This window comes from Emys orbicularis, chromosome 2, assembly GCF_028017835.1.
Source record: "Emys orbicularis isolate rEmyOrb1 chromosome 2, rEmyOrb1.hap1, whole genome shotgun sequence".
NCBI lineage: Eukaryota > Metazoa > Chordata > Testudines > Emydidae > Emys > Emys orbicularis.
The window spans coordinates 222,025,998-222,044,388 of record NC_088684.1 but is presented as its reverse complement, the minus strand read 5'-3'; the positions used below and the strand labels follow the sequence as shown (position 1 = coordinate 222,044,388).

Genomic DNA, 18,391 nt, shown 5'->3' with positions numbered 1-18,391 from the left:
CCATCTGTGTTTAGGCAACAGTGAATTGAAAATTATTTACATGATAGACTAATGGCTCCATCATATATACATGCTTAGACAATTTGTAAATGTTGTTATTTAACCGATGAACCATCAGTAATGAAGTTGTATTTATTTACAGTTTTTAAAACATGTAAGTTTACAAAACATGTTCTATGTAGCCTACTGAACAAGTCTATGTTTAGCCTATTTTAACTTGGATTTTTGACCCAACAGATCATCTAACCAAAGGTGTTTGTCACAATTCCTCCTTTGGACCCCTGATACTGGCTTCGAAAAGTTATTTATCACTGCTATTAAAGGCCTTGATTCAGGAAAGCACTAAAGCACATCCTTAACTGGAAACATTTGCTTAAATTAAAGCTGTCCTGAATAGGGATGTTTTCCCCACTAAATATCAAACTTTTTAGACCATCTTAAAGCTCTGATCTGCAAACATGTGCCTTGCTTGACAAACCTGTCTCACCCCAAGGGCTTTAATGGGGTTTCTGACATGCCTGTAGTTAAATATGGGCATAAATATTTCGAAATATCAGGGACTAATTGCTTGTCAAATTTATTTCCCCACCCTATATTTAAGCTGCCTTTGTGTTAGACAGGTGCCAAACAAATAAGAGAGACTGAGAATCTTTTGCTCTTAAAAACATACTGTATAGAATAAGGCCCATTCTTGAGCCATGAACTCAGGGTTTTGCCCAATTAAATTCTGGGTAAGGAGTGCAAGATTTTGTCCATATAGTTGTAAAAGTAGTCTAAATTATGTTTTCTGCCTCTTGAAAATTGCATCCAGAAAAAAAATGTGCTCTCTTGCATCAAGAAGGTCAAAGTTCAGCCCATGGCAAATTAATAAAGCTGACATTTCAGCCCTGAAAATACGGAAATTTAATAGAAATATTGAGCAACGTGAAGCATTTCTATTATACTGACCCTGACAGTAATTTTTTAAAATGTAAAATAACCTAGAGAAACACACATATTAGCAGCTGCAGAATTATTACCACAGACAGCCAAATACCTGGAATTTTATAATTTGTAAATAATGAAAGGCAGCTCTGTGAACGACAAAAGTCTCGCTCACACATTTGATTCAAATGCCCTCTATATGAACTCTATAAAATGCTTTAGTTTTAAATTATCAGTTTGAGTTCACAGTCCCTGGGGGGGTAGCTGGATTTCTCTTTTATTATTATTATTATTATTATTATTATTATTATTATTATTTTATTATTATATTTTTGCTGTTGTTACTGGGGATGTGACTTCTGAGATCGTTCTACATTATGCTGTAGCCATATAATTCTTTTAAAATTAAATTGTTTTTAATGATTAGCAGAAAATTGTACAAGCACTGTATATGCAGAGTTCTCTTGCATAATGAGGTTATTGTTAAATGATTGAATAGAGATTAATATCAAGGTATTCTGGCAAGTTGGTTCATACCATCTGTACTTTAACAGTCAATTCTACATAAGTAAGCAATACTCTGAATGGGAAATCAGACACATCAAAAGTACAGAACATCATGAAAGAACCTAGAAAATATATGCATTTTGTACACAGGGATAATATTTTTTGTCCATGGTATTAAAGTTCATTAAATTATATTCTTCTTGAAGTTTGAAGGCTTGCTTCATTATCTTGTTCCAACTTTCCAACCTTATGTATGATTCTTTATTATAGAAATACAGGGCTGGCAGGTACCTCAAGAGGTCCAACTGCACCGAGGCAGGATTAGGCATACCTAGACCATCTCATACCTAGATAGGTGTTTGCTTACCTGATCTTGAAAACCTCCAATGACGGGGATTCCACAAACTCCCTTGGAAGTCTGTTCCAGTGTTTAGCTACCCTTATAGTTAGAAAGTTTTTCCTAATATCTAACATACATTTCGCTTGCTACCCTCAGTGGACATGGAGAACAATTGATTACCATCATCTTTATAACAACCTTCTATTTATTTGAAGACTGTTATCAAGTCTCCTCTTCTCTAGGCTAAACATGCCCAGTTCTTTCAACCTTTCCTCATAGGTTGTGTTTTCTAAATCTCTTACCATTTTTGTTGCTCTCCTGTGGACTCTCTCTAGTTTGTCCTCATCTTTCTTAAAGAGTTGTGCCCATAACTGGATGCAGTGCCCCAGATGAGACCTCATTAGTGCCAAGTATAGTGGAACAATTACCTACCATATCCTACATAGGACACTGTCAGAACAACCCAGAATGACATTTGCCTGTTTACTCGTAATCGATTTGTGATGCACTATAACCCCCAGATCCTTTTTTTGGTGCTACACCCTCACCAGTTATTTCTCACATGATATTATTGAATTGATTATTATTATTGATATCAGACCAATTCTGCAATTTATCAAGATCATTTTGAATTCTAATCCTGTCCTCCAAAGAGCTTGCAACTCCTCCCAGCTTGGTGTCATTGCAGATTTTATAAATCCACTCTCCACTGTGTCCTCCAAGTTGTTAATGAAAATATAGAATAGTACTGGGCCCAGAACCCATACTTAGTTTTATGGTATTTATAACTTCTTACTTACAGTAAGTCTGGCATTATTTTTTATAGTAGGGTCTTAAAGATTTTACTAATGGATAGATTTTTTTTTGGTATTATGTAATTTTGTAATTCTATATTAAAAAGGCCGTCAATAGCCATCACATTAAATTGTTGATACTCTACAAGAAGAGTTTGTCATCAGAACTACAGGTTCTGATGATAGAACTCCAAAAAGGGACATAGTTTGTCCAACCCTAGATCCAAGTATTGTGAATTTAGCCAAAAGCATGTTTGTAAATTGCTGCCTCAAAAGGAGGATTTATATTCAGTATAACTGAGTGGGTATAAATTACAAGCAGCCTGATCTGGAGTAAACCGTTAGCCTTTTTCCCCCTAGGCGTGTAGCCCATACATATCTATACAATTGTTTGGCAAGACATTCATCTTTAACTAGTGTAAAGTAACAGTGTGTTCATAGATTTATACATGTATATCCTCTGATACTGCTAGCCAGATTCTCTCACCCCTTCATGGTATTTCTGGAAAACACACATTTTGCTGGTTGTAGAATGATCTTTCATTAAAACATGTTCCATCTATTCACCAAATCACTACAGTCCTCCTTAAACACAAATATCAGAACTAGTATGGATGACTTTTATATAATGCAATACTTAGCTGCATTATTGTATATAAATATATTTATATAAAAATGACTAGAGATGCATTAGTGGCTCAGACACTAAAACTGTTCATTTTGTGGAAGAAACATTCAGACGTATATACAGTATGTGCTTTGGCCTGGTTATGAACAGACCTAGGTTTAAACACTGATTAATAATCATGTTTAGCAGAAACATGGATCTGATAACTTCTCCCACATCCAGAACTATACTCTGATTGATGTAAATGAAAAGGCAAGTACCGGTAATTTCCAATGTGTGCTGGTCATGCCCAGAGATCTTCTGGTATTTTGGTGTTATATACACAGATTTTGAAAAGGGCACAACTGAGATAGGATTCTGTGATGTGCAGAATGCCTCCTGTAAGGACTGAACATCACTAACTCTCACTGAAGTCAATGGGTGCCGAAAATGCGTAGCACTTGGTATGAGATGACCTAGACCTCACAGGATCTGTCCCCAATTGAACGAATTGCATTTCCTGAGTAAAGGCAAACCATAAACTTTTTCCTTTCCTTTCCTTTCTTCATCCTGCCCTCAGATGTACAGTGCGTATCTGTGCAATTGAAACAACTTATGGTTTTGGGGGGCTGATATCTGGTTGATCTTCTGTGATTTGGCCAGACACCAGAAAGGGTAGATTTCCAACTCAGTGTATCTTCTGCACAATGCACAATAGTGAAATTTCCAGATAGGGGTTTGTTTTTTGGATAGCCCTGAAGTTTTTTACAGGATATCCTATAAAATGGGCACATCTCAAACTCATTTGAAGAGCATAGGTTATTGCTGATCTGAGATGAAATAACCTTTGTATAAGGGACTGCTCTGATATGTAGCCAAAATGGAGCTATCTCACAGTTTGCTAAATATGGATGAACCGCAATGTCTTAAAAGAAGCACCTACCCCCTCCTTGACTGTCCCTCCTAAACCTAAATCTTTACCTATCCCTGAACCTGAATCTTTCAGAAGTTTGGAAAATGTTTAAAGAGTTAAAGAAACACATTGGGAGTTTCCAACATAACACTTAAGCCTTTCCATCATCCCACCCCCATGCCTACTTCTTATCAGCTGTGTGATTTCATGGGGCAGAAGGGGCTCAGTATTCTGATGGTGGAATCACATCTCTAGAAGCTGATCACTTCTCCACTCTGATAGTGGATCTCTTTAGAGTATGGTTGTGGCCTCCCTCATCTACTCAAGTCTCATTTTCTGAGGGTAAGAGGATGGCCTGGTTATATCCTTTTGTGCAATAAGTAAGCTAGTGCAAGTTGTTTATGTATTTCATGCTGTGTGATTGTAATAGTCACTAAGAGGATATGAGAAAGGAGGTTACATATTTCATTTCTTCACTACTTAATCATCTTGGATTCTGCCGTTTCTGCTAAAGGTTGTTCATTCCTCATATACGCCAAGCTTTTTCAAAAATGGTTGCCTAAAATTTATGCTCCTATGTCACCCATATTTAGGCACCTAAATAAGTGGCCTGATTTTCAAAAGTGCTGAGCCATCTGCCATTGACTTCATTCTGCACTGGTGGGTGCTCAGCACCTTTGAAAATCAGGCCAATTATTCAGGTGCTTAAAGATGGACCGAGGAGCCGAAGTTGAATAGCCATTTTTGAAAATTTTGGCCATAATGTCATTCTCAGTTGCTATGCTCGTTTATACTATATCTAGTAAAGAGATTATCCATTCTGAATTTGACAGTCAGAATAAAGCAAGTGGTAGAGGCAATAACACTTAATGATAGGTGTGGGTTATACACTGGGTTAAACTTTGACCATATTGGGCAGAAATACAATCTTATGAACCCAACAGCCTGATTCACTGACCTCCTCTTCCCCAAACACATGCACAGATTCATGAAAGTAAAAGTGGTGTAAGTTCTGCTACTGTGATCACAGGCAAATAAGAAGATTTTGTGGTTGCAGAGCTTTTCTTCAAAAGATATGGGGCCCTTTGATTTTTAAGGAAAAACAAATCATTTTTTTAAATGGCTGAAGTAGTACGGTAAGTATCTTTAATTAAAAAAAGTACAGGATTAAAAATGCAGTTCAGCAGTAAGTGGAATGCACAGAAATGATCACGTGAAACAGAAATTTTTCAAGTGGTAATCCACATAGATTCCACTTGGTGTGAATGTGCCCCATGTGTGCAAGATTGCTATCACATTCATTGAGCAAGTGTATACCAAGAATAGAATCTGTATGGACGACACATCTCAATGAATGGGCGGGTGTACAGTAAGATAAATAACCATTCTTACCAAATTCTATAAGGTATCTGTGGAGAATTTTTTCAGAAATCTGTGTGACTTTCCCATCCCAAAACAAACCCATGTAAGATGCTTATATATAAATTAATAAATCTGGAGGAATCTGGCTTCGGGGGTGGCGGGGACAACCCTCAAAAGTTTGGGGATCGCTGGTGTAGACAATGGAAAAGAATCTTACACTTTGTGTATTCACATCAGCTGCAACTGAAGTGTTCTCTAAGTGCTCCATATAATTTTAACACCAGATAGCAGATGATTAACATGCCAGCTAACTTTCTGCTGGTATTTGCTGCATAAATGCTGATCTACCACCTGGAGCCTTTAAAAAGTGTGATCGGTTGTTAAATAATATCATACTGTTACTGAGATACCAGCTAAACAACATCATAAACTCTGTCTATTCTGCATTCCTTATCCACCCAGAATTCTCAATTAAGTCTCTAGGAGTTCTGGGTATATGTGGACTGCAGGATGAGGCCCTAGGTAAACCTTAAAGCCAGATTCATAACCTGAAACCACCTTCAGTAATTGAAGCTAGTAATGTACACAGAACCAAAGAAAAGTTTATTTTATTTTAAATTGTTACCAATATCATACACTACTGGAGTTTTCCTTGGGTTTGTTTGACATGCAGAAGCTGAACTTTTTCAGGAAGGCAAAAGAAATTAAAGGGAAACATTAGAGATAGAGCTGTGTAAAACTTTTGTGGTAAAACCCAAAGCAGCAGTTAAACCTTAAATTTAGGTTTGTGAACCTGGGCTGATGACTATTTTTATGGTAAAACCTTGCAAAATTGAGTGATATTGCATGATTATTGAAACAGTAAGCTGCTCATGTCAGGGACTGTCTTTTGCTATGTGTAAGCTAGAAGTGCCTAGTGCAATGAAGCTCTGATTTTAATTTAGGTTTTCATCCGAAACCTTGAGAAATGTGAGGTTTTGGATCAGTTTTGCTTTGAGTTTTTGGTTCCATTGACTCCCAGAACATTTAGTGTGAAGTTTTGAGTAGTTTCACCCAAAACTAATAAGTACTAGAGCAGGTAGACATTTTTTTTCCAAAGGAAAAGGCTCTTTGTTGAAAAGCAGACCTTTTACAGTTTTTATTTGTTTTAAAAAAAATCTCTAAATTTTTGTTTTCTTCAAATTTTTTGCAACATTTCTTATCCAAATGTCTATCAAAATTATCACTGAAATTTTATGAAAACTGATAAATTAAAACAGTTTGAAAATTTTAATAATGTTGACAATAAAAAAGTTTTGTGAAAAATTTAATGGAAAATGCAAAATGGGTCTGTTGAACCCTGCAAAACGGAAACCCCTTCAAATGACCCGCTCACAGCCTCTCAAGTTCCTAACATCCACTCCCATTCAGGTATAGTGATGCAGCAAGGATCAACTTAAAGAGATGTATAAGAAATCCAAAGTGTAGATGATAGTGGGTTTTGAATTACGGTGCTTCCCATAATATTTCTTTGATGAAGCACTTGAATATAGACCCTGTGGAAGGATGGTTTCAAAAACAGATACTATAATTCAGCAGGAAACTAAATAGTGATAATGTGTTCTCATGACACACACAAACCTATATGTCTAGTATCTTTATATTTTAAAAATACTAGTACAGTAACTCATCACTTAAAGTCGTCCCGGTTAACATTGTTTCGTTGATGACCAATTAGAGAACATGCTCATTTAAAGTTGCACAATGCTCCCTTATAACATTGTTTGGCAGCCGCCTGCTTTGGCCACTGCTTGCAGGAAGAGCAGCCCCTTGCAGCTAGCTGTTGGGGGCTTGGAACCAGGGTGGGCTGGCAGCCCCCCATCAGTTCCCCATTCCCCTAAGTTCCCTGTGCGGCAGCCACCCAGCAGGCTATCAATTGCCAGCAGTTCACTGTCCCTCCCCCCACTGCCATGTGCTGCTCCTGCCCTCTGCCTTGGAGCTGCTCCCAGGAGCCTTCTGCTTACTGTGCAGGGGGGGGAACAAGGGGGCTAATGTCAGGGTGTCCCCCTCATCCCTGCTCCTGCACCCCTCTTACCCCTTCTCCATATAGAGCAGGGTGGGGACATGGCAAGACTCAGGATGGATGGAGGTTGCTGGCTGCAGCTGTTGTCTCAACTTCCTGATCTACTTAAAAAGGCAGTGTACATAGAGTCGTGTCAGCGTACTTAAATGGGCAATGCGCATCTCTCTCTCTCACACAGGGTGTGTATCTCTGTCTCTGTCTGCCATGCTGTCTGCCCTCCCTCCATTCGTGCTGCCTTGTAGAGTGTGAGGCTACATTAGCAACGTGTTAACCCTTGAGGGCTCAGACAATTGCTAGTTCATTATTTAGAAATATCCCATCCTCTTCCACCCTCTAACTTCACCACCTCATTCAAGCTTCACAATCATCATTGCTGTGTACAGTATTAAATTGTTTGTTTAAAATTTATACTGTGTGTATGTATATATAGAAAAATATAGTTTTTTGTCTGGTGAAAAAATTTGCCCTGGAACCTAACCTCCCCCTATTTACATTAATTCTTATGGGGAAATTGGATTCGCTTAACATCGTTTCGCTTAAAGTTGCATTTTTCAGGAACATAAGTACAACGTTAAGCGAGGAGTTACTGTATTGTACAGAGCAAACATATGGGCAGTTGGATTTTAATAACTAGTAGTTAGCATTTAAAATAAGATTAAGAGGCCATCTCTTGAGCTACATTGTATTATTACATCATATTTACGTGTGAATTCCCATTGTGGAATCCACTTTTGGAACCTCTGTGTGAATAGAATCAAAATTACACAGTTTATCCTGACAGGAAAGCCAACTAAATCTGAAGGGGAATCAGAGTCTTGTATTACAGTCCTCCTATGCAAGAAAATTATCATCATTTTCTTAATAAACTAAATACTTTTCTACCTTGCAGAACTCAAATCATCACCGCTCATCAGAGCTCATGTTCCAATTACTGTGAAGTATTTAGGAAAACGGTGTCCAAATTAATTCTAGTTACTTTCTTGTGGTAGTACTCAGGGTTTATATCTATACATTAATGTGAAAGGCTTTTCATATAGTGGAGAACATTCTTTAGCACCTCTTACTATTCCAGTAGAGTCCAACTCTGCCAACTTAGCTGCATGAGTAACTTTACTTGCTTGAGTAGTTCCACTGGGATGAACGGGACTACTTCCACAGGTGAAATGACTTATGTGACTAAGCGTTTGCAGGATTGCGGTGTATAGCAAATAACCTTGGAAAGTCCATAGTAAATGTAATGGAACCACAAATGTCTCTTTTTGTTGGCAAGAAATTCAAAAGAGTAAAGCAGATTTAAGTAATTGCTTCAGATTTCAGGCTCTGGGTTCTTGCACTCACAAGTAAACCACTGTATGCACAGACTTCTAAATCTCACAGGCTTGGATGGAACAGCATATCCATTCCTTTGGAGTTTTTATGTTACAAGAGAGTCCTAATGAAGACTAATGTTAGGGGATTTTTTTGAGAAAGTTTAATTGGGGGTTGAGTTTTATTTGAGGTTGTTGTGGGTTAACTGCTGATTTTAATTGGATTCTCTTTCTCAGTATCTGTCAAAGACTCTTAAGACAATAGATAGGCATTGTTTATTTATTTGCTTATTTGTATATATTGCATTTATTTGGTTTATACATCAAATAAATGAAAATGCACTTCATGGGCTAAATTTTTTGCTGGTGTAAATTTACCCATAATATGTTTGTAAATCACACCAGCAGAGAATTTGGCACTACAGTAGAACCTCAGAGTTACAAACACCAGAGTTACGAACTGACCAGTCAATCACATACCTCATTTGGAACTGGAAGTACACAATCAGGCAGCAACAGAGATGAAAAAAAAAGCAAATACAGTACAACACTGTGTTAAACGTAAACTACTAAAAAAATAAAGGGAAAGCAGCATTTTTCTTCTGCATAGTAAAGTTTCAAAACTGTATTCAGTCAGTCAGTTGTAAACTTTTGAAAGAGCCACCATAACATTTTGTTCAGAGTTACAAACATTTCAGAGTTATGAACAACCTCCATTCCCGAGGTGTTCGTAACTCTGAGATTCTACTGTATATTCTTAGGATGTGTGCTTGCTGGTTTTTGGCTGTGACTAAAGTCCGCTGCAAATACTCGTGTAAAGAATAATGTAAGGGAAGTGGACATAAAGGCCCCAACTTTGGAATGCCTCTGTTCAGCAAGGCACATAAGATTACGTTTAACTTTATGCACATGCTTAAGTGCTTTCTTGAATAAGGACCAAAATTATTATTGCTAAAGACTGACTGACTGACTGTCTGTGCATCTTATGAATTGTGCCCATGATCATGGTATCTGGTGGTGGTATCACTATTCATGATGGCGTGTCATGTCTGACATGTGCATCTTCCAAAATGAAAGCACACCCTGTGAGAATGTGTGTACGCTTTCTTCAAATTTGGTGGGAGAGGGTTTAGGGAAAGGTTCTAGGAGGAGCTGTGCAGTGAAGCAAAGATGAAGACAGTGTAGCTTCAGGGATAATATTGTTTTTCTTTTTTCACTTAAGTCTGGTATTCAGTGATTGCAAAAAGTGGCCCTTTCTGTGATTCTTTGCTGTTATTACATGACATAAACTATTTCCAAACTGACTATCAAATATGCATTTTCAGTCCTCTTCTCTTTAACTCGAAGACAGGCACTCACTTTGTGGTCTAACTGTTGAATGCAACAAGTTGTAACTGGTCCATGAAATCAAAATTCCCTCTCAAGAGTGAGTCTTGTGGAGGTACTCTTAAGCTGTGTTATTTGTTGTAGTGCTATATATGCAAACACTCATCAGTATTCAGTTATAAAAGCCTAAATATACAAAAACAATTTTAAAAAAACCCTTTGACTGTCTAAAATGTACTAGATACCTTTTCAAAAAAAAATAATTCTTCCTCTGGATCTCTTTTTTTTTGTCAGCCAGTTTTATAGGGCATTTGGTGAATGGTGGGAAAGCATCTGCTCCATTCCCATTAAAAAACAAAACTTCCTTTGATGGCTTAAAATGCAAATATACATTTAAATAAAGTTAATTTCCTTCACCAGAGAAACATCTTTGTCTATCTGGATACCCTACTGACCATTCCTGTAACTGGCATTTTTGTTGGCAGTCTCAGTGTAGAGATCAGAGTTTGAATGGGCATGGAAAATGAACATCCCTCAAGATCTGCATTGCAGTGCAGGGGGAATGCAGGGAAGCTTGCTGTTCATCCTGTACCTTTTCTATGGGTGAACCCCCCCCCTCTCTCGTGTGTGTGTGTGTGTGTACATATATATATAATAAACTGCATGGAATAGTCTGCATGGATCTAGGGTTAAAATATAATAACATGCATTTTTCTTTTTCTTTTTTTTTCTTTTCTTTCTCTGTAGGTATGGGAAAATTGTATCCACAAAGGCAATTCTTGACAAAAACACAAATCAGTGCAAAGGTATGTGCAAAGAGTCCTCCAGATGAGTTCGGTGTCTGTTTGGCTGATTGACTGGTATTCCATCCGCCAAGGTTTGGGCTCCGACCGTGCAATCAGCACAATGTACAGTATATTGCAAACATATTTAATAATGCCAGTGCTCTGAGTTGTATTTTCCAGTAACATTGCTCATTAATTTTTTTCATTAACAAACAAAATGAAAATCGCAAATCAGAACAAGTATCAAATTGCTTTGGTAGAAAAGTAAATTACCTTCTAACCACATAGCGTTGTCTGATTTGAATGATATCATCAGTGATGCAAATTGATTTCCTATATAAAAATGAGAAACCCTTGGGAAAACTTTCCCAAGCAAAACCTGGCTTAATTTTTATATTCTAGAATGTCTCAGACTACATTATTGGAAGAAGAAAATATGCACTGTGGCACAACATTGATCATAAAATTGTGACATAGTGATATGAAAATGATTTCTCTTACTCTTGCAGTTTTGCATTTTTAATTTCTCTGGTAATATTTCAAAATATTCTCTGTTTTTTAGTGAAATACAATGTGTACTGTGGAGATATGATGTTTGCATGGGTCTATATCTTTGTCTAGATAGATATATACAGAGATTTCTGAAGACTAGAATTATTATCTGTAATCAGTCTGAAGGTCCATCTTTTCCTTGGGTGGGACTTTCACTTACTGGAGTGTTGGTTCTCACAGTGGAGTCCACTTCCCTGAAGGATAAAATTGTAATTCTATAGCTAGTGAACTGCAGAATCTTTGTGCACTAATGTCTAACTGGATTTGTCTCACATGGAGTGGATTGTGGACAGCAAGCATTTTCTATGTAGCCCTGGTAAGAAAAGGACTGTGGCATCTTTATCATAGAATCATAGAAACATAGAATATCAGGGTTGGAATGGACCTCAGGAGGTCATCTAGTCCAACCCCCTGCTCAAAGCAGGACCAATCCCCAACTAAATCATCCCAGCCAGGGCTTTGTTAAGCCTGATCTTAAAAACCTCTAAGGAAGGAGATTCCACCACCTCCCTAGGGTAACCCATTCCAGTGCTTCACCACCCGCCTAGTGAAAAAGTTTTTCCTAATATCCAACCTAAACCTCCCCCACTGCAACTTGAGACCATTACTCCTTGTTCTGTCATCTGGTACCACTGAGAACAGTCTAGATCCATCCTCTTTGGAACCCCCTTTCAGGTAGTTGAAAGCAGCTATCAAATCCCCCCCTCATTCTTCTCTTCTGCAGACTAAACAATCCCAGCCTCTCCTCATAAGTCATGTGCTCCAGCCCCCTAATAATTTTTGTTGCCCTCCGCTGGACTCTTTCCAATTTTTCCACATCCTTCTGAGTGTGGGGCTCAAAACTGGATGCAGTACTCCAGATGAGGCCTCACCAATGTCGAATAGAGGGGAATGATCACGTCCCTCGATCTGCTGGCAATGCCCCTACTTATACAGCCCAAAATGCCGTTAGCCTTCTTGGCAACAAGGGCACACTGTTGACTCGTATCCAGCTTCTCGTCCACTGTAACCCCTAGGTCCTTTTCTGCAGAACTGCTACCCAGCCATTCGGTCCCTAGTCTGTAGCGGTGCATGGGATTCTTCCGTCCTAAGTGCAGGACTCTGCACTTGTCCTTGTTGAACCTCATCAGATTAAGGTAGCAAACTAAGTGAAATATAAGGTTAGTGATGAGATAAGGTGAGAAGAGGTGAAATATGGAAGGAAACTTGAGAAAAAGTGAGAAGGGGCAAAATCCTGCCAGTGTTACAAAAGTGTGCTTAGTAACTGGCAGAAGAAGCAGATGGAGTTTTTTCCTATAACCCATGCAGCAGCAGTACTGGATAGCCACACAAGGGTATATTAGGAATGGGGACTGAAATTCTACCCTGACAAAACACCACAGTCCCAAAAAGGCATGGTTTGCCACCAGGTGCATGTAGTCAGACTCTAGGACTCATTGTAAACATGCTATGCTGGGCTGCATATGCAAGATGGGGTGCTTGCTGCTGCTTTAAAATTAACAGCAGTGTCTGTCTCATCAAGCAATCTGACAACATGGTGCCTTATGTTCAGCACTGCACCACCGTTCTCACCAATCTTTTGGAAATAATGACTGGCTATAATACAAGGAAAGGATGTGGCTGAAAAATACGTACAAAAATGTGCAGGGGAAGAGGACGCTGAGAGACAGAAAGAAGAGAATGGAGGGATTTCACCTTCTCTTTCTCGGGTTTGGGGCTGTTTCATTTTGTATTCTGCTATATCACAACAATAGGTGCTATGTAATAATGAGAATTTAATAAGGTTTGTTTTCACTATAGTTTACAGCAAGGAAAAAGTGAGACACATTTGTTCATATTTTAGAGGAAAGATCTTTATGGCATGAGTAGTACAATTGAATGATCAGCAACATGGACTTATTTACAATAGATGGCATGGAGATGGCAAATGTGGTAAGGATGAACATTTTGCTTATTTAAATACAGTTCATTCCTCTTTGGCAAAACAAACTTCCTAAAGGTGCAAAAATGAGATGGCCAGTCAAGTAGGCACACCAGTCTGTAATGTAGGTGGTGTACCATTAAATATAAAGGGAGTGATTATAGTCAAATTTGAGAGTGGTGGAAGTCATCTTGTGATTTTAAGACTCAGAAACATATTTCAATGCCATCTGAAATTTGGCCAAATTACAGCATTGGTTTTGAAAACTATAACCTCCAAATAAAGAGTTCACATAACAGCAAAAAGAAGATAATTTTAAGAAATTGCATAGGTAACAATGAGATTCCTCACAGATCCATTGAGAGAGAATGCTCTGTCTAACTGGAAGTGTTAGGTGTATCCTTTTCCAACAATGAGGAAAACAGATTGAAATTTGGTTTGACTTATTCTTCAAACATTCTTCTGTCTGTAAAAATGCACTTGCACCATGTTAAGGACTAGTGTTAACAAAACATTTTTTTTTCTGGTGAGGGTTAAACAGTCAGATCCAAGGAAACATATATTCCAAGATAGTTCACTAGGGAAACCTTTTGACGTATTCTTTCATTTCAAGATTGTTCTTCTTGGATATCATACACACTGAGGCATAGCAGCAGCAACAATCATTCTGTAATAGAACAGTATATTAAAAAAAAAAAAAAAAACAAGCACAGCCATGACAAAGTGGCCAAAAATCACTGAACAAAACAGGGAACAATCACATATGGAGCGTAGTGAAAAATGGACATATGATTCATTCAGATGTTCAAACACAAAAGCCTGATGACACCTAATGTACAAGTTGGAGAATTTTTGCTGTTTTTGCTTTTCTTTCCATGCATTTGCCTTCTGGGTCTAGCGTATTTGCTGATTTTAAAAGTCAGGAAAAATTATGTAAGAGAAGCATTAATCTTAAATGCATAGACTCTTCCCTTTGCAGGGTTTTTTCCTCCAACTGGCTCGCCTTTGATAGGCTTACGTGTTTAGAGCAGAGGGAATGAGTAATGGATGTTTCACAGTACAGTTTCCATACCTCATAGCAATGGAATACAGAACAGTTAATCTGCCAAATATACAAGCCCATTCCTTAATGTATGAATTACTGTCATCTGCATCTGCCCTAGCAGACTCTTTAATGGTGTTCATACAGATTTACTTCCTAGTTTAATCAGGAGCTCACATTGTCTTGGGCATTTCATCAGCACCTTAAAAGATGAACCATGGGAGAATGACCAGATGTCTTAATTCCTACCTATGGGGATCATTCAGTTTTATGAAATAAAAACCATGAAATGCAGTAGCTTCTAGAAGACAGACACTTCAACCTTAGACTTCATTTTACAGAATAGAGTGCCTGCCTTGATTTAATGAGTGGCAGTATTTTGTCTTTGGAGGGAAATCACAGAGACTTCATATGTAATTGTCATACTTCATAGAATATCAGGGTTGGATGTGGGTCCTCAGGCGATCATCTAGTCCAACCCCCTGCTCAAAACAGGACCACTCCCCAGACAGATTTTTGCCCCAAATGGCCCCCTCAAGGATTGAACTCACAACCCTGGGTTTAGCAGGGTCATTGCTCAAACCACTGAGCTATCCCTCCCCCCTTCACTGAAACCTCTTTCTTTTCCAGAAACCTATTGCTAGATACTACTCATTCATATTTAAAAGGCAAAAGTTTGGATTACAAACATGCTTTCATAGAGGTTTCTTAAAGTTTAAGGTCAGAAGGGAACATCTAGTCTGCCCTCCTGTATATCACAGGTCATTCAGCTACAGCCAGTTACCTCTGTATTGAGCCCAACATTCAAAGCCCATTGAGTCTTTTCATATATACATTTATCTTTCTTGTGTATAGAAAAGGGTGACCTTGTTGCCCTAGCCACAGGGCTGCCACAAGAGTAGAGAGGCAATGAGCAGGAAGTGATATGGTGATGCCAACTACCTCTGCACCGATATTGGTATGTCTTATCTTAAATTTAAGTATGTGGGACTATTCATGTGCTTAAGTACCCTCATGAACTGAAACCTAATGTATATGAGGTGCTCGGATGCTCCTTAGAAGCATCTGGATAGGTATGTATGTAATATATATTATAGATCTGTAAACTGAGACAGTAACCTATTTTACAGCTGGACTCTGAAGATTAATGCTCTTATGTCACTTTGAAAATATGTATTGCTGTATCCATGCTTTGTATTTATTTATTATTATTGTGTTACCATATTTAAAGTGAAGGAGTTTGGCTCAGAATAGTAGCAACATGGAGCAGGCCCATGTGAAATCATATTCTAGTGAAGAAAGCAGCTAAGCTCCGTGGACAGCTCTTTAGATAATAAATTTTATTTATTGGGAATAGCACAAACTGAAATAAGTGTGCTCTATTAGTTATGATTCTCAGAACTGCCATTCTGAGAGAGAGAGAGAGAGAAAATCCAGTAAAGTGGTTCTATGCCTGTTCACTGATGTAAACTCCATACACCGGGAGGGCATGCTCAGCATGCAAGGGGGAGAATGGCTCTCATGGACAGGAAATAATTTGTAAAACACATTTATTTAATTTTGAAACCATATGCTTATATATAGTTTAGATAGCTGGATACATAATGAATGTGGTGATTTTACAGTCCTAGTTCTTTTTAAAATAATGTTCCATACCATCAGTGAGATAAGAATCTACATGTTGTTAAAATGTAGGGATATGTAGCATTTTAATGTTAGGGTTTTCATGGAAGTGAGGGATCTGACAGGGCTGGCTAGAGGATGAGTGTTGGCAGGCACGCTGCAAGTTTCTCTGCACGGCTCTGCTATTCCATCTCAGTTCTGACGTGTGGCAGCCCTTGCTTACTCAGTCTTGGGCCTCTTGAGCAGAGACTGCAAATTATGCTGAGATATGCCAAGCTTTTTAGGCAAGCAAGGATAGAAGTCCCAGAGTTGAAAGGGTACTGCCTTAACCCATTGTGTCACATAGTCCCAAGTTCAGCCATATTACTGATAGTTTTCCTTGTATTGTATGACAAATTTTATATTTATATTCTTTATAAAACCCAATTCTGTCAACCCCAAAAATGCAGATTGGCTTTAAAATGAGGAGGTTTTTTTTGTTTGTTAAATAATACGTTTTGGGTTCTTATTTGCCTTCTGGTTTCTAAGCCTCTTCTCAAGCTTTTCTTCCCAACCATGGGGGCTAGAAACTTTGTTTTAAAATGAAATCTAAGATTCTCATGTAATCACATGAATCTGGGTGCCTAGTCCCTAAGAAACACACCAAATACTTGAAATTAAATCACAAGAATTGCCAACTGAAAACAGTACTGATTTGCTCTAAAGGAAATAGTGGTAAATATTTTCCTTGAATAAAAACAGTTCCTGGCATCCAGCTATATTATTTGAAGTCGGAGAGTGTGCAAACTTGAAGGCAATATTTTATTAATTACTATTGTCCTTGAACCAAATTTGTATCAAGATAAATAAACTGTTGGTCTGCTTTTTCAAAGGATCTTAGGATGCTCAGCTCTCCTTGATTTTGGTACTCGGTAGCTCTGAAAATCAGATCTTCTGTCAATCTTTATCCTCCCTCAATGTGTGTGCGTCACTACGCACTGTGGATGCTCAAGACCTGACTACGCTCTACTGGCTGCAATATTTATGTGTTATAAGACCTGAAAAAGCCCCCTGAAGTCAATGGCAGTCTTTCTGTTGACTACACTTTGCTTTGAAGTAGGCCCATAAATCCTAATACAGGGTAGTCAATTATTTTTGCTCAAGGTCCAAATTTCTTGGTTAAGGTATAGTCAAGGTGCAGACTCCAAAGAAAATAATAATAAAAAATAACAATAATGCTAATATGTAAATAAAAAGATTTCGGGGTCCGTTCAAAAGCATCTGGCCATCCAGATTTGACCTGTGGTCCGCCTGTTGATGACCCTGTCCTAATACTACTCCACACGTTTGACTATTTAACAGTAACCTGGGTGATTTGCAAATGGGATCTGACTGAGGATGCCCTAGCTGGGTTAATTAACTTGGAGATGAGAGAGAAGAGATAGGTGGGGTAATATCTTTTATTGGACCAACTTCTGTTGGTGGAAGGTGCATGCTTTGAGAATTGTTCTTCAGGTCTGGGCCAAAAAAAGAAGCTGGCCCAATAAAATATATTACCTTACCTACCTTGTCTCTCTCATCTCCTGGGACCAACACAGCTACTACAACACTGCAGATAACTTGGAGACGGCAGTTCATATTTGTACATTTATAAACGCTTCCAAAGTTATCACTAATGGAACTAAAAGGGGTTTCCATGAATAGTTCTGAACTTCTTACTGTACCTACATGATGGCAGCACTGGTTGTTTTCATCCCATTGCAAAGACTGTGATGGAGAGACACCCTCCAACATGTCTGCAAAGTATTACTTCTCATTTGTTGCAGCTCATGCCAGACACAATTCTTGACTGTATTTAAAGTCTGTCCTGTTTTAAGTCAATCCTGTCAAATTTGTGTATTGGGTTTAAGGTCAAGTCTTCTAGAGAGGAAACGCCGCCTTAATTAGTTCTCCAGACTCTCTTATTTAAATAATTTTTTTGCCATTTAGGAGAATATTTCCTGGGTCATTATCCCGTGATAAATGAACTGATAAATGACCTAAAAAGTGTTTTCCATAAGGACCCCAAGATGCTCAACTATGCTGTGGTATATCATTTTATCCTTGATTACTTCAGTTTTTTAATTTGTTGAATACCAGTTCCAGAATTGTAACCCCAAATCATTGATGAATAAACCAATCATTTATCATCCTATCATAGATGTTAAAAATCAGTTTTCTGTTCATATTTGTTACTGTGGTCCATATAACCCTCAGTCAGTCTCCTGGTGTCCATTTCAAAAGGGTTTTGGCAAAGAGTAATTTTTCTGTATGTCTGCTGGTGTCAAGAGTGATTTGTAAACATTTG

General features: G+C 38.1%; 1 protein-coding gene across 2 annotated transcripts in view; it reads left to right on the top strand.

Annotated features, from left to right (window-relative positions):
- Positions 1 to 18,391, top strand: part of RBMS3 (RNA binding motif single stranded interacting protein 3) — a 970,110-nt gene that overhangs the window by 545,327 nt on the left and 406,392 nt on the right. For both annotated transcript variants that reach the window (XM_065399124.1, XM_065399125.1), the window contains one exon: positions 10,890 to 10,948. In XM_065399124.1, coding sequence (XP_065255196.1) covers positions 10,890 to 10,948 — 59 coding nt within the window. The remainder of the gene's footprint in view (positions 1 to 10,889; positions 10,949 to 18,391) is intronic.